Source organism: Chlamydotis macqueenii, chromosome 3, assembly GCF_036417535.1.
Source record: "Chlamydotis macqueenii isolate bChlMac1 chromosome 3, bChlMac1.mat, whole genome shotgun sequence".
Classification (NCBI taxonomy): Eukaryota; Metazoa; Chordata; class Aves; order Otidiformes; family Otididae; genus Chlamydotis; species Chlamydotis macqueenii.
This window is the reverse complement of record NC_141558.1, coordinates 59,692,433-59,711,712: the sequence shown is the minus strand read 5'-3', so window position 1 is coordinate 59,711,712 and position 19,280 is coordinate 59,692,433. Positions and strand designations below refer to the sequence as shown.

At 39.3% G+C, this 19,280-nt stretch overlaps 1 protein-coding gene across 4 annotated transcripts in view; it reads right to left on the bottom strand.

The window, feature by feature from the left end:
• Nucleotides 1-19,280, bottom strand: part of L3MBTL3 (L3MBTL histone methyl-lysine binding protein 3) — an 85,078-nt gene that overhangs the window by 5,553 nt on the left and 60,245 nt on the right. For all 4 annotated transcript variants that reach the window (XM_086743654.1, XM_086743651.1, XM_086743652.1 and 1 more), the window contains exons 16-19: nt 19,078-19,180; nt 9,265-9,411; nt 7,724-7,888; nt 5,332-5,423 (exon numbers count right to left, since the gene is read on the bottom strand). In XM_086743654.1, the coding sequence (XP_086599780.1) occupies nt 5,332-5,423; nt 7,724-7,888; nt 9,265-9,411; nt 19,078-19,180 (507 nt within the window). The remainder of the gene's footprint in view (nt 1-5,331; nt 5,424-7,723; nt 7,889-9,264; nt 9,412-19,077; nt 19,181-19,280) is intronic.

The following is a 19,280-nucleotide window of genomic DNA, read 5'->3' as shown; positions in this document are numbered from 1 at the left end:
CAAACAAGGATTAAATCCCTCAGTCAGTGATGAGATCAGTCACAGTAAAAGCACATTCATTTCTATTCATATATATGGGTCTCCCTACCAAGCTGTAGTTTTGCTTACACCAGAATTAGATAGCATCATGACTGTTCTTCCACTAGTATGACTGTGATTATATTGGCTCTATATAAATGTAACTATTCTTACATGGAAAAAAAATCTCTTCCAACACAACATAATTCTATGCCAACGCAGCTGTTGGCATACAACACCACAGGTCAAATAATTTTATATATTTTGATGTGATAAATCACACCCACATTTAGTAGTTGGACAGTAGTACAAGAACTAACTTAATTCCAGGGTTGAGCTGTTATAGCTTCATCAGAAGCAGCACTGCACTGCTACAAATTCCAAGTGAATCAGTTGTACAGTTCCAGCCCACACGACATTTATGCCTCATCCACAACAAAATGTTTTTCAGTTCTTCTGAGGAAAACCCACAAATGTCTGCAAATTCCCTGCTCCCACTTTAACTGAATGTTTTATTTGGAAAATAACATTTAACTCCTCCATGCTGCTATGGGTTTTTTTTTGCGAAGTCATTTCCCTTTTAATCTCACATCCATAATGGAAGGAATAAGCTCCCATCCCACTGGCCTCAAAGGTAACGTACCAGTGGGAGGGTGGCTTCACCCACATGCTGCTGTGGCTGCTGCTGCCTGGAGAGCAGCAGCAGTTGCAAATGTGTGTAGGAGGAAGCAGTGAAGAGGCACGCCTCGAATGATGTCAAACTGCGTAAAACATCTATGTTCATTTAGATCCGTCACAAATGCAAAAGCAACATGCCTGCTATGAACTCAGGCCTGAATGCTTCCCAGTTGCAGAGTATAACTGTGAAAAACCTCTGGAATTCATTTCTGAATGAAACAGTCAACAAAGAACCTACGGCTAATACTCCTTACTAACATGGCTTCAGGCAATCACTCACAAATCCCTGTGCTATTTTTGTTTGGATCGCTCACTGCTATTACAGCTCCATGCTATTTCCATTTTGGGGAAGTTGCTATTATTCACAGTTCTCCCTGTCCTTACTGTTCTAGTTTTCATACATTTGTGCCCAACAACTACGGCACAAATTCCTACTATAGGTTTTTGCGAGCACAGTGGGACTGATCTAGAATATAAAATGTGGCCAATATTGGATGCTATTACATTTGCTTGTGTTGCTCTGCTCCTCTGGCTTACGTTTTTCATTACTTTCAAGATTTATCTTAATTTCCTATCAATGTCCATAGTTCAGAAGTTATATTGTTATATCATTACATGATATTGTTATAATGTCCATTATTCAGACTTTTAAGCCATTTAGTCAGTATTGTCAGACCACTGATTAAATTTTTAAATACACTCCTTCTTTTTCTCCTAACATCATACTCTTGCTCTTGGAAATTAGTTCCCCAAATGTCTGTTTACATTTCACTGTTGTTCTTCAAATGTTCCTTAGGACTTGTACTACTACTAAAAATCTCAGTAAGAAAGGAAAGAGTCTTGTAAGGCAGCAAGCATGCTGAATGAAAAGCCTACTTTATAAAATAGTATCTTTCTCATAGTTCCTTTGAATCCCCTCCCCACCCTTCTTCCCTGATTTTTTCTTTCTAAAAAAGGTCTTGTAAGAGTTGGAAATAAAAATATTTAGCTATTTTTTTTTGTGTTCCATTCACAAAACATGTAGCACATAAATAGCAGACAATAATACTGTGTGAAAATATTCCAAGCAAATTGCACTCCATTTTTGCACATTTAAACATTTGTGTAAGAGCATATAGGTACACACATAGTGAGTAGCAGCAATGACACCCGAGGTTACCCATCTATCCCATATGTCTGTATTTTCAATAGTTTACAACTGTGTCAAATCCTAACAGTTCTAGACGAAAAATCTATGCTGGGCATCTGTCCATGCTGTGGTTTTCTGGAAAACTTCAAGGAAACACAGGTCAGCTGGTTATGAATGAGGTCAGCAGAAAGCAAGTTCACTAACGTGACATTTCTTAATGCTAAATCTTGTACTCCATCTATTCACATTCAATAACTCTATTTACTGATATGGAAAGGAATTCAGCACCCAATGCCTTTGCCGATGTGGGCAAAAATGTCTCTGTTTCTCACCCTGTACTGTATCTGCCTCACAGGTAAGATGAACAGCGCAAAAGGAGCACATAAAGTGCCAATTTACCCAACTAGATAGAGGAAAAAAAAAAAAAAAGTCCCCAACCCTGCAGCAGGTAAAACCACATCCCTGACAAAAGGAAGTTTAGGTTTAGTGTGGGTAACTTCTTGCAAAACATGGTGCAAAGCACAGTATTTTGGCTACAATCTATGTCTGTAATACCAGACATAGTTCTCCTTACCCTCATGCTCTGGTATTCCTTGCTCTGCAAGCCCTGCTTCCCATAGAGAGGCAATCTGTGTTTGTGGGCCACAGAAAACTCGTGATGTACTCCAATCTATGTCTCAATTTGGACATTTAGGAGAACAGTAACTTGAAGAGCACTGTTGGTTAGCCACTTCCATCACAGAGCCACTAAGAGCTCCTTGAATCATGTAAGTGAAGAAATAAAATCTGCCTGCCAGCTCAATGTGAGATAGCAGAGCCAGATGCAGTAAGTTCACACTTTTAACCCTGCCTACTGTTTTTCTCTGCTGACATTTTGCTTCAGCATCAGCCCACCTGCCTCTACATTCTTCTTTATACTTAATGCCACTTCGTTATCCTTCTCCTGGAAACGTATCTTCCTTAATTCATCTCTATCTTCGTAGTGAGTCACCTTCCAACAAAATATAACCTAATGTTTCAAAGAAGCTAAATGGCAAACACTTTCTGGCATTAACGAGAAACCGTTAACACTGTTCATCCCCTCCTGCATGTTTCAGCTCCTAGCATGTTATCAGGTTTTTAAGCACAGTGTTTGTGTCTGTAAAAAAAGCCAGTAGGAAGGGACCATCATTTCAGCTGAGTTCTTTAGCTCCAAATAATCCTTCTCCAAAAAAGGGAAGATAGCAGTACACATTTTATAAAGTATCAGTAGAGAACTGGTCAAGTGTGTATGGCAAAAGTAGGTTGAAGAATAATAATGTAAGCGACATGCAGAAAAAAAAAAGGGCAACAAACACGGGTACTAGTAGTCATAGTTCACAAAAGTCTGTGCAACTGCAATTGTTTTAGCTTGAGCTTTCCACTACTATGATAGCAGGAACTCAGTGGTCCATTTCCATCCTAAAGATTATGGCAGCACACATTTAAACAAATAATGATACAAAACTATGTGTATAGAAAGGAGGTTAAAAGGATAACTTTGTTAAACAATAACCTAAGAAAGTGTTCTCTTTTTATAAATCTAATTATGCAAGACCCTAAACAGAAACATATCCCACAGCAGACCCTGTTGGTGAAACTTGAACTAAATAGTCAGTTCTGCAAAACTCAAAATGCTTCACAACATCAGGCCAGTTTTCTTAGAATAAAAAAAAGAATTGCAGACAATTCAAAATGCTCCAAACTATTTGATTTTATTTTTTTCATATTGTGTTATATTATGCAAAGTCAACACCAAAACAGCATGTTTCCATTCTGCTGAAACAAAATACTTCAAATGACCAAACCCTCTTTTTCTTTCATCTGCTTTAGAGAGATTCTTCTTTTAATGCTTCGTTTTCTCCAGAATTCAGAACTACGTCATGTTTCAAAACACTGTAACCACCTGGATTTTTTACACCTTTTGCACAGCTCTTGTAATAGATGGAATCTCTCACATTTCACATGCTCTTCAGAGTGCCTCTTAGAGCTATCTGAAAAGTGCTGGCAGACAAATGATGTTTTAACACAAAATAAATGTATCAGAGGTTAATAATTAAAAATAAAGCACTACCTTAATTTTGTCTTTACGCAACGCTCTACTAGTCTTGAAGAATTTCCTGGGTTTTACAAGGATGAGCTTACTTAAAAGGTAGGAAATGTAGCCCTTAAAGAACCACCGTTACTCAAGTCTCAAGATTTTTGACGAAAGCCTTACAAACTTTGTGTTGCACAATAAATTGCTGAAAAAAACGCTAAAAATTTAAGAATTATGAAATTAAGACATTTAACACCATTGAACTTGTACGTGTTAGCAAAATCTGCACCGAAACAACGCATTGACTGAGTCCAATAACTAAACAGCCTGATATACTAAGTTTCACACAAACAAAATAATTACCAAATGTAAGACTGGGACATTCTGGTTTTGTGCTCTATTCTCTCTGAACAACAAGAATAAAAATGAATCATGAACAACTACCCCAATCTGTCCAACTGGATCGGTGAACAGCCAAGAGTATTGACACAGCGGCATACATAACCACACAGAATCACTGAACCAATGAAAAGTCCATGTTGGAAAGTACCTTTGGAGACTGAACGATGCAACCTTCTGCTAAGAGCAAAGCTTAGACTAGGTTATCCAGGGCCCTGTCAAGCCAAGTCCTAAGTATCTCCCGCAAGAGAGATTCCACCTCTTTTCCAGGCAGACTGTTCCAATCGTTCTGACGGCGAGAAGTTTCCTCCTCAGACAAAATTTTTCCAGAAGCAACTTGTGTCCACTGCCTCTTGTCCCACTACTGTGTATCTTGAAGGAGAGGGTACCGTTATCTTCCCTGTGACTATCTTTTATTTACCGGAGGACTGTGACTAGATTCCTCCAAGCCTCCCTTTTTTGGCTAAGCAAAACAAATTCCTTCAACCTTTCTCATATGTCAAGTCCTTCAACCACATAATCATCTTGGTGGCCTCCACTGGACTGTCTCAATTTTTTCAATGAAGCAAAAATTTTATCCATCCCTCTGTAACTCTAATGAAAAAGAAAGGGTCCATTCTGCATATGGGCTGCTGGAAAGTATCAGACTGTACAACAGACTGAGATTGGGCTCGGTAAGTCACCTTAGCTTTGCATTATGTCTGTGGTGTGTAAAAACTAAACTCTGCATTTTTCTTTCAATACACTTTTGAAGCAATCAGTGAATGTAATGCCTTTACAACTCAGGCTGGCTTAATCAGCTATTGTTAAAAGTCAGTAGAAAAATAGCCTTGAAATGAAACTTTTTATACTAGTATTCATTTTACAACAGCGATAAAGTTCTTGGCAAAGCCCTTGATGATTACAAGATAAAGAAACAGTGCTACAAGTGTTATGGTCAGGAAATTTTTGGATACAAATGTGGAAAATAAGTTGCAACGCAGTTTCATGAAGAATTTCAAGAAATAGCTGCAGACCTTAATATCAAACAAATTAAGTACCACCAATTTACCTTTAATTTCATTTGAAATGAGCAGCTTATTTTCTGTCTCCTCTTCCTCACGCTCTTTGTTCTTTATGGAGTCCTTTGTTTGTAGTACTCCCCTGAGGAAAACAAGATGTGCATTTTTTATTAATACATCATAAAAATCACTTAGCATGATGACATCTCCTGCTAACAATGCTATTAACACTCCAGGATTCCCACATAAAGGATGCTGTATCATCACAAAAAAAAAGAGAGGATCTAATTTCTGACTTACACAGATGGCATGACTACTGACATGAATTTTGCAATGAAAGCTCAAAAGTAGTGTAAACTAAGATTACGTACATCATATCAACACATTTGACTTCGTAACTGAAACTGAAAAACATACAAATGAAGGCAGTGGATTTGTCCCTGGCAGAAGATGGGAAGAGTGATGAACACATACATAGCTGCATCTCCTACAAAGCCTTACTGGCTATCCAGACCATTTTCAGGAGCTGTCTTAAACAACATCTACTCCTTTTTCTCCGCCCAACCTTCATCTCCATCCCACCCCAACTCCTGTACTATACTGACACAATGTTATACAGCTGTTAATGATCCAGCTGAAAGTATCTGCTAAAAGAGCCACTCTTTGCCTGCTGAGTGTGGCTGCTCCCTCAGCTTTGCCAGCTCAAACCACCTTAAAGTCAGCCCCTGGGAATTTTCAAACTCTGCCTTCAGAAGGTATTTCCAGCCTGGTTTCTAACAGAAATGAAGCTTATAGGAACTTGCTGACATTATGTGTGAATTTATTTTCTTCTGCTTTTAAGAACTTGAGAACACTTCTGGCCAACCATCACAGATGCAGAGCTCTCAGAGATATTAAGTACATAATGAACCTTTTCTAAAAATAGGCACCAGACAGAATGATCTTAAAGTCAAGACTACAAGAAATCCCACTACATGAACTCGTGCTTTACAATCTACCGAGAAGCAGTCACCAAGAACCCTTTTAGAAACGTTCCAAACACAGATAAAAAGCCAAACTAGAGCTAACACCTTTTAGACATCAAGATTAGCTAACCTCAGAACACAAATTCACATACATCTAGAAATTTTATCTCACTAGTTAAATACAAGTTAGTATTATGAATTGAAGGCTTTAGGGAAGGGGTTGGAAGATAAACTGAACTTTCTTTTAAGAGGTAGTAGCACTTGATTCCCAAGCCTGAGTGTTCACCTTCCGTAACTCTAAATCTTTCCAGAATGGAATTTTCCTATTACAGTTAAATTCTTTTGCTACTCTGAAGATAGTATAAAGATACTTTCAAATTAAAATTGAATATGCTGTAAGCATGTAATTTTTATCTTGAATTTTAATCTCAGGAACATTCCAGAGGGACGGGTTGCAGTTTTTACACACATATTTTTGTAAATTAAAATTTTCTAGTATAATTGTTTGGATGCACAGATACCTCTTGCTGGTTAAAAAAAAAAAAAGAAAGAAGTGGAAGTGGGAATTAGCTGAGTACCACTTAGATTTAACACAATAAAATAACTGTCATGGTTAACTTTGTATGTAGTTGGTTCCTCAATCAAGCACTTTCATGAAACAAAAGATTACCTGGAATATGAAGGTATACACAACTGTACTGAAGTCAAACATAATTAAATCCACACTATGAGCCCAGCAGCTAAAGAGCACACAAGTATTCGTATCTGTGTCTTCAATTATGCATTTATACTTTGAATACATGTCTAAAAAGATCCACTGGGTACTGCAATAACCAGATGCTCAATATTTTGTAACTCTAGCAGTTCATATATACCTGTTGTTGTGCACACTATTTTTCATGCCTTTTTCAAAGCACATTCACTCAACTAGAAGTCCTCTCTGACAATGCTGGGTACATAAATAATAATGGAAATAATATGGAAATAATATGGAAAGCTAGATGATAAAATGTAGATACTCATCAGTGTATTCAAACAGTTCAAATACGAACTGCAAAGCCTCTGGGTAGTTCAAAGTTGGCATGAGGCTGTTATTCTCTGAATGAAAATGACCCAATACAGTGAACAGATAACAGACGTATTGGTTATTTTATATCTTCATAAAGATAGTATTTGCACATATACAATAACATATCTGTTCACAGAGGAACGGAAGAAGGATCTCAACTTCCAATAATTTCTCTGTCTTGCAGATTTTTCCTCCCCTCTCTGATATGCATTTCTTATTTCTTCAAGACATTGTGACACTCCCTTCTCCCCTATTTCTAACATAAAGACAGCTAAAGAACTTCCATCTCCTTCCCCATTGCTTCCAAGAGTTCCACGGACAAATCACTGTACTGCACTGCCTGGTAAGCTGCGTTTTCAAACCGTCAGTCTCCAAACAACCCATACTTTGAAAGGAACTGATAGTTACCCAGGTGCCTTCTTTTCTTTCACATCACATAAAAGGGGCTTCTTGCAAGGAGATTTACTTTCTGCATCTTCCTGCTTCACTGTTTCTGATACCGTTTTCCCAGATGATTGATTGTGAGCTGAAGATTTCATACCTACATGAGCAGGGCTGGGGCATTTTCTGTCACTGTTTAAAACAAATCAACAAAATGTTTAAAACCAAGAGCAGCTGAGTTACTGTTCAACTTATTTTCTCAATCAGTAAAGAGTCATTAGTGTTACTGAAGAAATACAAGAGGTTTGTTTGTTTAAGGAATAGACAGAAGTTTCTTACTTGCCACACAGAAGTTTCTTACTTGCCACCAACAAAATTGTATACTTGAGATTTTCAGAAATCACAATATACAACTCTCTTCCCCATGAAATAAAAGGTAAAACTTTGAGGCAATTCAATAGGAACAGAATTTGCCCAATGTTATTTTTGATAATAAGATATACACTTCAAATATTTGTAACACAGGAAAAATTTAAGCATCATTTTCCTCATATCCCTTCTCTCCTTCCCATGATATACTGCTATGCAGTCAGGACTCTAAAAATGTTATTTAGTCTCTTAATTGGGACAATGTAAAGAGTAGCACTTGACACTGTCCCTGCCACAGAAAACACTGCTCAAGCTGTTTCTGGCTTCACTTTAGATTTCTACAACCCTACTCTCATAAGAAAAATCGAACTAGGCAGCACTCTTTGACAGCTGAATATTTTGGATTTTAAATCATAAAGTTGAAACTGTCTCCAAGAATGTCACTTAAAATACCATCTATTGAAAATACATGGTCATTACAGTGTGAACTGGAAATCTTCACTACAAACATTCACATTTTCCCATGTACATTAAGGTAGCCCTTGAAAAAACTGGAAAACTTTTCTTCTTTTTGTTTCCTTCTTAAATTCTTCATGTATCCCTACAGCCCAAAATAAGCACAGAAGTTGGTGTTCACAATTTCTGACAGAAAATCATAATCTTGGTATCACAACCCTTATTTTCCCCCCAGCGCTCCTGCTAGAAGCTTCAGCTACAGCCTTCAGCATCATTCTTGTAAAATTCACTCCCAGTAGTTTGACTCCTCACTCTCACAATAATGACAGAATTTATAGTGGCTATTCTTCAAAGAGCAACATTAACATTAATTTACAGTCACATCAATAAGGTCACCCCAGCAAACAAAAGAAAAATAAATAAATAATTTTCTTAAGTGAAACCAACTGGCAAACAATCAATTTTAAATTCCAGTTAATCAGTTAGTAGTCTAAATAGTTACACAGAAGATGAAACTGAACTCTTCTTAAATCATACATAGTAAAATCAGTATCAGTCTTTGACAGCTCAGTGACCTTTTCGATACGCACTGATTAAACCACTTCTCTCCTGTAAATAAAAATGTAGATAAATAGGCAAGCCTTTTGGAAACCATTCAGCCGTTACACAACTACAAAGTATGTTGCAGAACACTGAAATAAAGTACTGCTGTTAGTCATAGACAGAGCTTCAGTTGTAATTACTTGATTACAGGAGAGGTGGATCTTTCACTTGATTCCACTTTTCTGTTTCTGGGGACAGGACTGGCTGCAGGCATCTCCCCACTCAACCGGTCAGGTAAGAGGCTTTCTTTGTTCAAGTTCATCTCTGAATACGGGCAGGTGACTGCACTAGAAGTTGAAGAAGAGAAATGCCTCCTTATTCTCAGACACTTTGCTGACTTCACTCAGTTCAAATTAAATGACATCAGAGACTAGTTTTCTAGAAACAGATGCAATCAATTAATATAAAGATCAGAAAAAAAAAGCAGTAAGTAGTCATACTTTAAAATGTTAATAAACCAACTGATTAAAAACCTTAACCTGAATATTTTTCACATTTTCTTTTGACAGCAAGTTAGTTAACACAAACTGTATTAATTTATATTACAGCATACCTTTTTGAAAATTACTTGATTAATGTTTAGTCTGCCCTCTCATACCTTTAATTGTATTTTATACATAATATACAGAGTGTCTTTGACTATATACACCTCTCTCCAAACAAAATTGCACTCCCGTGGTTATTTTTCCTGCAAGGGAGGGTACTTCTATCAGGAAATGTCCGCGTAGAAGCTGCATTGCAAGGGCACAGCATGAGGAATAGCTCACATCCTTACTGCAGCAAATGTCTCATCTTTGCAAATGCCATTTTGATATTCCATTAAGAGACTGATATTTTCTGAGTCTTTCCTATCATTCAACACTCCTTATTTCACTACATTCCAACTAGAGAAAGAGAGAACTTGACACTGTGCTTTGATAATGACTTGTAAATACCACTCTAAGAAATGTGAAAGTCCTGTCTCCCACAAAAGGTAGGAAAGGGAAGAACAGCAACACAAAACTCACTGGGCTGAACTAGGATTTTGTTTTTAGAAGAATGTAATGTAATGTTCAACTGATTAGTCAGGCTACATCCTCACACTTCAAAGATAATATCCAAAATTCCGAAAGGCATATATATATGCCACAACAGTGAATAGCAACATACTCGGTTTTCAAGCCTCTACTTAAGATATAGGAGAGGCTGTACTAAACCAAACTCTCTATTTGTGATTCATGAGACATGACACTATAATCTAAAATTATGCTTTCCTATTCACCTGTATTATTACAAGGACCTCTACAATGCTAAAACGTAAATAATCCATGTCCTAGGATTTTATTTATTTTCTTTTCAATAATGTAAATATCTGCCTTTCCATAAACTACTGCAATGTTGTATTTGTTTCACTGATTGTTACACGCATGATTTCCAAATAGAATTGTCTAATATAAACAAGTCTACCTTGCCAGCCATATGCCCTGCCACCTCCAAATTACAAAAACTAAACAGAAAAACAACAGATTTGATTATCATGTTCATTTTACAAAGTACAGAATTAAAAAAAAAGGCCCTTTATTCAAAATATGCCATACATTCTCCTTTTCCTTTACTGATGAAGCTTTGGATTCACAGTGTGTATGAATCAACTCCTATCATGAGACTGGACCAATATTTAGTAATCTAATTTTGGTCTCACCAGCATAAACAAAAAGTTGGTGGAAATTTACATTTCTCTCAGCACTAGCATAGAAGGAGAAAATTCCTTAAGGCTACACACGTCAAGTCAGTCCTTGCGGGGGTTACGGACACTGGAGCCAACAGCATGTGTGATTCATTTGAAAAAAAAGTTGGTTCATTTGAAAAAAAGACAGTATCAACTTCTTTTTCTTTTTAAATCTTTGTATAGCTATGCTGAACTGGAATTATGGAGGAAAAACATGCCAGCAGAATATGATTTCTGCTTTTCTAATCAAGATGAGATCCCCGTTTAATGCCATCCCAAGCAGATGGTGTTCCACAACAGCCTGTGCAGTGTTTTCAAGGGACACAGGCTGTCCACCCCAGGGGATCTGCACAGGACAGTTATCTTCGCCTTCTTCTGAGGAATTGGGTGGTAGTCCCAGCAACTCTTCTGGGATACAGGCACTGAAGTTTTTTGCCATGAGAACCTTCATAAGAAAAGTTTTCATAGCAGAATAAGACATAGCCAAATGAGTGGCTGGACTCTAAAGCACTACACTTGAAACAGGGTATTTTTTTTGTTAATTAAAATGTTCAAAAGACATGGAATAGAATATACCACAGAAAGAAAAGCTTAACTTGGAGCATTTAATTTTTACTTCTAATTTATTTTAAGCAGAATTTGGCACTTTATTTTAGATATATTTATATACTTCCATTTGTATTTATTTTTAAACCTACTGCTTTTGTCTGTCTTAGGACCAGCCTCTGCCAGACAATTTAAAAGAAAAAAAAAACATGAACTGAAAGATGGGGAATAAAAGAGGAACACTAGGAAAGAGGCAAAGTTGTTTTATATTCTGAATTCCTTATATTGCTGCATCTATCACAACATCTTTTTTCCCTTTCAAATGAACTCCAAGATAAAAGATACAGGCTTCTATTCAGAAAAAAATGTTTTAAGGAGCCAATGCTAGCGAGATTTAAGTTCTTGCTGTGACAAACTCATACCACTGTGATGAAATACAGCTACCAGAAACTCAGGAATACAGTGGTTAATCTCAGTTCTGCCATTGCTATGCAAAGTATGTAATCTTCTTTTGGCTTCCTACGCTCAGAGGGGTGTTTTGAGGCTTAGTGTTTTTAAGCAGTTAGAGGGTTGTCTCAAGGAAACACTGAACACTACCAAAATGTGGTATTTAATTTCAGTTGTATGTTATTAAACAAGCCTTACACTACCCATGAAACGTGACAATACAATTTCATCTCCAGCAGGTCTTCTGTTTACCAATACCATTAATATGTTTTAAATTAAAAAATAAGAAAAAGTCTCAAAATTCAGCCCTTCATTAGAATTTGCCTGTTTATACAGTGCCTTTTCCTTTAGTATTTTCTGAAAAACAGAAGTTGAATGACATTTTCAGTCAACAATAGTTGTAAGATTAATGATGCTTTACAACATTAGATTCAGATGAGTTTTTCTTTGTAATTAATCATTTCAATTGCTGTATAATTTTTTTAAAACTCTTTGATAGTCCTTTGATGTTACTATCACTTGGGGCAAGAAAAAGAACCCTCAAGGTTTCCATTGGTAGCTTTGTTTCAACAAAACATGACACGTATGAACCTGTGTGTGAGTTACATGGCTTCAGATCAATCAGTAAATCCTCCTGAATCTCAATGCCTCCAGCCTTCAGTTCAGTTTAACTTGCCTACTACAAAAATAATAAAAAAAAAAATCTTATTATTCCTACATAATAGAAGTATTTGATTTATATAGGACTAAGTTTTAGAGACAACTCATCTCAAGGGCTCAGAAGTCTTGATGTTTTGGTTATTTAATACCAAATTATGATTTATAACTCTTCTGTCAATGTAAACCTGGATTTCTGCTTCAGCTTGCAGTTTGCCTTAGTACATTATTCTGAAAACAACTGAAGTTCAGAAGCCACTTTCCAAAGTGATCAGATGTCTTTGACTTGGGGATACCAAGGTCTGCCAGAGGGCACAGGGAAAATGGCCAGAAGCGGAAGCAGCAGCAGGTACCCAATTTGAAACCTTTACTATACATCTGACAGGGCTGTACATCCTCCAGCGCTGCTTCACAGCTTTGAAACCAGTCCAACACAAAGATACTCAATTATCATCTGAGCTGTTTCAGTAGGCTCAACCGATGTTTCAGTAAACAAATATTCACATTAACACTACTTGACACCCCCTGCACAGGACAGTAATCAGCTTTCTCTAAGTGCTGAAGGATCAACACAACACAGCAATTAGCTATCTGTTGTACACTTTGCATCCTACTGAAATGGCAGCAGAGTGGCTGGCAATACATGTGTCCACAACGCACTTATCTGAGGAAAGAAAGGCACTGTTTCCAGAGTCCTCCATAGGCTAAATAAAAACTGATTATCAAAATAAGCTTCTGTTTTTATTGAATCAGGAAAGACCAATAAAGTGAAAACCCAATGTACCAATTCTTCAATGGTATACTTCTTGTATCCCACTCTGAAGAATTCCCGGGACCACAGGCCTAGGATCTTCACATCAACAGAGGTTTTACATAATCAGCCCCTTCCAGAACTGTCTGATGGAACAAAAGTATCAAGGTAGCATATCCCATTTGTGGTTATTTTGCAACTGCTCTTTTATCTCTTTCATGATCTATCTCTAGGTAGGATTAAACAAATATCTTTTTTTCTCTGAAGTTAAAGGGTAGTAGGATAAACTGGGCTACTGATGGATGAGCATGGACCTTAGTCTTCTCCAGACATCTGGAGACGCTCCCATCTTCTAGCAGTATGTAAGTTTCTGAAGCACAGCGTCCAACTGGATTACTCAGCCTCAGCTACACCTAACATGAGAAGGAAACATTCTCTCTTAACCTGAAGAAGAGGAGTGGTACTTTGTTTGGTAAAAGAAAGTTAATACTAATGTATTTTTTAATATAGATTATTAGTCCTTATGACTGCTTGGAGTATTTTGCAAACCTGCATGAAGTCACACAAACAAGCATCTTGTTTAGCTTACTGGTTGGAAATGTTACCAACATTAAATGTTTTAACCCCACTACATAATTAATCACTGAGGCTTTCATCTGGTTCCTAAGGAACAAGCTCTCAAAATTATTTCAGAACTACTTAGCATTTTAAATTATCATCTTTTCTGCACAGAGGCATTATGCTGTAGATAGATGTTGTACCTCATCATTAAAAAAAAAAAGATAAGCATGGTTAAATACATTTCAGGGTTGCCAAGATAAAAGAGCCAAGGGACTACTACCTGACAGGGATAATTATACTAATTTTAAAATGTTTTTGTTAATTCAGGAAAAAAGTGATGGTATAACGTTAGAATTTTTGGGATGACCTTGACCCTCAAGTCTGTAGACTCCAGATAAATAACAAATCTCATTATTTTCCTCAGAAATGCTCAAGAAAAAAATAACAATATCAGCCCAGAGGGCAAACCAATATAGTTCGTGAGTAAGATACTTAATGGTGTTAATTTATTTGCTATAAAACAGCAAATACCTGTCTTATGATCAACAAAATCTCTTTTGTTATATTTTTATTCCCTAGAACTATCAGTTAATGTGCAAATAACAGGATTGCTAAGACCACAGTAAAAAGAAAACACAATAGATTGCCATGAGTTTATTTCTTTTCTTAATATTAAGGATGAGTAAGTAAGTATAACATCTATAAAGGATGGAAAATCTAGTTAAAAAAGCAAAGGCTACATGAAGTAACTAGACATACAGCTCTTACTCATCACTTCCTGTGAAATTTTAGAAGTTTTAATGCCAATGTTTTTTTAGAGAGATCATAAATGAAAAACTTTTCTGATACATTCACTTATGTTTGGTTGCTTATTTTTTTTTTTTTTAAATTTCAGCCTTGGGCTAAGAATGGTTACATTCCCCTGATTCCAAGTAATTGAGACAGCACATGGTAAGGAAGGTAATACTCTGAATTTGAAGTTATTGCCTTACAGATCAGGTGCATTAATAAATCATGCAAGACTCAGTCTACTGGAATATGAAATAAAATGAGTTTCAGCTAAGCAGCCAGGAAGCTTTTAAGCAAGTTTAGTTTACTTCCCATTTGCAGCGGACTAAAACCATGAATTCAGTAGGTTGCCACATGCTAACTGAAGGATGGTGACCTGTTAAGTACTAGCTTGACTGCTTAAGGAGCGATCCTGCTGACTGAGTGCAACAAAGCTTCTCAAAAGGGAGGGTAGAAAAACTGAAAAAAACCAAACCAAAGATAAAGAGCATGGACAGAAAAAGACAAAGAAAAGGGTGAGAATAGTCTGAAAAACACCAGTGCAGCATACTGTCATACCAACACCACCACAGCTCATACTGCACCAGGTTTTGTCACTGGAGCAGACCTAGCCATGTCCCTTCCTAGAGATAAAGCCTGTAACTAGCATCAGGAGTTCTTCTGCCTCCTAAGAACACAAAGACAATGCCTCCACTGTAGATAGGAAAGAACTTCTTGCAGCAAAAGATGCCTTTTGCACACTAAACATGTAACAACACAGTGAGTTTTGCTGGCAGGTATCCTTGTTAGGGATGAGTCAGGACTTCCACCAGTGCTGATATGCCATTAAAACCTTATAGCATAGTTCTAGTCAACAGGACACAGTTCTCCCACCAAAAACATAGGAAGATTGCAGAGCTAATCCTTGGATCACAATAGTTTCAGAACATACTTAAAAAATATGAGTAGACAAATAACCAAAGAGCAATCCTCTAACCATATGAGAGCAGAAAGCACAAGGTGGTATGACATTCGAGGGTCACATGATTGTGTAATGGAAAAATTCCAAGAGAACTTCTGGAGGCTCTAATTTGCAAAAAGGTAATAGTATGATATTTATGATCATAGAATCATAGAATGGAGAGAGTTGGAAGGGACCTTCAAAGGTCATCTAGTCCAACCCCCCTGCAAGGAGCAGGGACATCCCCGACTAGATCAGGTTGCTCAGAGCCTCGTCCAGCCTGGCCTTGAACGTTTCCAGGGATGGGGCTTCCACCACCTCTCTGGGCAACCTGTGCCAGTGTACCACAACTGGCATTGTAAAAAATTTTTTCCTAATATCCAATCTAAATCTACCTCCCTATTTTAAAACCATTACCCCTCGTCCTATCACAACAGGCCCTACTGAACAGCCTCTCCCCATCTTTCTTGTAGGCCCCCTTGAGGTACTGGAAGACTGCTATCAGGTCTCCCTGGAGCCTCCTCTTCTGCAGGCTGAACAGCCCCAACTCTCTCAGCCTGTCCTCATAGGAAAGGTGCCCCAGCCCTCTGATCATCTTTGTGGCCCTCCTCTGGACCTTCTCCAACTGGTCCATGTCCTTCTTGTGTTGAGGGCTCTAGAACTGGACACAGTACTCCAGGTGGGGTCTCACCAGGGCAGAGTAGAGGGGGAGAATCACCTCCCTCCACCTGCTGGACACACTCCTCTTGATGCAGCCCAGGATGCGGTTGGCCTTCTGGGCTACAAGGGTGCATTGCCTGCTCATGTTGAGCTTCTCGTCCACCAGCACTCCCAAGTCCTTCTCCCCAGGGCTGCTCTCAATCCATTCTCCGCCCAGCCTGTATTTGTGCCTGGGATTGCCACGACCCAGGTGCAGGACCTTGCAATTGGCCTGGCTGAACTTCATGAGGTTGGCACGGGCCCACCTCTCCAGCCTGTCAAGGTCCCTCTGGATGGCATCCCTCCCTTCCAGCATGTCGACGGCACCACACAGCTTGGTGTCGTTGGCGAACTTGCTGAGGGTGCACTCTATCTCACCGTCCACGTCGCCGACAAAGATGTTGAACAGGGCCGGGCCCAGCACGGACCCCTGAGGGACACCACTTGTGACCGGTCTCCACATGGACATTGACAACTCTCTGAGTGCGGCCATCCAGCCAACTCCTTATCCACCGAGTGGTCCGTCCATCAAACCCATGCCTCTCTAGTTTAGAGAGAAGGATGTTGTGCTAGACAGTGTCAAAAGCTTTACACAAGTCCAGGTAGATGATATCCGTTGCTCGTCCCTTGTCCACCGATGCTGTCACCCCATCATAGAAGGCCACCAAATTGATCAGGCACGATCTGCCCTTGGTGAAGCCATGTTGGCTGTCACTAACCATCTCCTTGCTCTTCATGTTCCTTAGCATGGTTTCCAGGAGAATCTGCTCCATGACCTTGCCAGGCACAGAGGTGAGGCTGACCGGCCTGTAGTTGCCCGGGTCTTCCTTGTACCCCTTTTTAAAAATGGGGGTTATGTTCCCTCTTTTCCAGTCATTGGGGACCTCACCAGACTGCCACGATTTCTCAAATATGATGGCCAGTGGCTTGGCAACTTCATCCGCCAGTTCCCTCAGGACCCGCGGATGGATCTCATCAGATCCCATGGACTTGTGCACCTTCAAGTTCCTCAGATGTTCCTGAACCTGCTCTTCGAGTACAATGGGCAGTTCTTCATCCTCGCAGTCCCTGTTTGTGCCTTCCAAAGCTTGGGTGGTGGGACAAGAGCCCTTATCGGTGAAGACTGAGGCAAAAAAGTCATTGAGTACCTCAGCCTTCCCCATGTCCTGGGTGACCAGGACACCGGTTTCCTTCTGGAGGGGGCCTACATTCTCCTTTGACTTTCTTTTGTCCCCTACATAACTATAGAAGCTTTTCTTACTGCTTTTGATATCCCTGGCCGGATTCAATTCCGTCAGGGCTTTAGCCTTCCTCACCCGATCCCTGGCCACTCGCACAGCCTCTTTGTAGTCCTCCCAGGCTACCTGTCTCCACTTCTACCCTCTGTAGGCTTTCCTCTTCACTTTCAGTTGGTCCAGGAGCTCCTTGCTCATCCACGCAGGCCTCCTGGCCTTTTTGCCCAACTTGTTTTTCATCGGGATGCACCTCTGCTGAGCTTGGAGGAGGTGCTCCGTGAATGTAGACCAACTTTCCTGGGCCCCTCTTCCCTCCAGGGCCGCCTCCCATGGCACTTGGCCCATCAGGTCCCTGAAGAGGCCAAAATCCGCCTTCCTGAAGTCTAGGGCTGAGAGCTTGCCGTGTAGTTTCCTCGCTGTCCCCTGGATCTTGAACTCCACCGTGTCGTGGTCGCTGCAGCCAAGGCTGTCCTTCAGTTTTACATCCCCCATCAGTCCCTCCCTGTTGGTGAGCACAAGGTCGAGCATGGCACCCCTCCTTGTCAGCTCCTCTATCGCCTGCAGGAGGAAGTTATCGTCCACGCATTCCAGGAACCTCCTGGACTGCCTGTGCCCTGCCGTGTTGTCTCTCCAACAGCTGTCAGGGTGGCTGAAGCTCCCCATGAGGGCCAGGGCTTGTGACTGTGAGGCTGCTCCTATCTGGCTACAGAGATCTGGCTCATCTGCTCTGTCCTCCTGGATAGGCAGCCTGTAACAGACCCCCACCATAACGTCCCCTGATCGTCCCCGTCCTCTAATCTTGACCCATAAGCTCTCTGTCAGCTCCTCCTCCATGAATTATGATACTTAATTCTCAACTTAACATGTTACATTTACTGTATATCTCTTACTGAAATATTCAGGATTCAACTCATACTGTAAATATCTTTAAAATAATAAAATTTTGCCTAGTAAATGTTACTCATTTACTCTGTCATTGTCTCTCTGTCCCCCATTCTCCCATGCTACTGCTCTCCCTATGTCAACTCTCCTCTAGGACAGCTTGGGACATCTGCATTTCTGTATTATATTTCAGAATGCGTTCAACAAAAGCATCTTTAGAAACACTAGGTACAAACAAGTCGTTCAGGCTGTCATTTGGGAATTAGTGAACTGGAATGTCCTTTTTAGCATTTTTCCAAGCACACAAGGAAATCCTCACCCCTACCAACCAAGCAGAACAAAAACATCCAAGCCATAATAAAATTAGTGGTCTCATATTTCAAAAGGTGCAAAAGTCATTGCTTTACACATATCTGTCTGTAACGTTTTGCAATTCGACCAGCAAGCCAAGGAATCCTCACAGGAACAAAATACAGAATAGCTGAATGTATCAATTGTGACAAAAAATTACGTTAGACAAATCTTATCTCCGCACACCCTGGTGAAATGAAGTTACAGATTGCTACCGTTTATTTCAGCATGTTCACCATGGCAACTGAAATCTTTGCATATTTAGGTTTACAAGATTTCATATTTTTTTCCAGCCTGGATTTGTTTTCCTGTGAACAACAGTTAAAAAAACTCATGTGCACACATCACTCAGCTGAAAGAATAAAATTACAGTTTCATAGCACATACCTATGATGGCCAATATGTCTTGCTCTTTTAATGTACCCAACTCCTTTACATCCTGCTGTGGGACACCCTCCATGCTCTAAAGCTTCCACCAATTCCAAAGGACCTGCATGTCAGGGGAAATTACATACAAGACTTAAAAAAAGAAATCTTTAAAAGTTACATAAACATGCAGGAATACCAGTGTATCTAGCAAACGTGAAGAA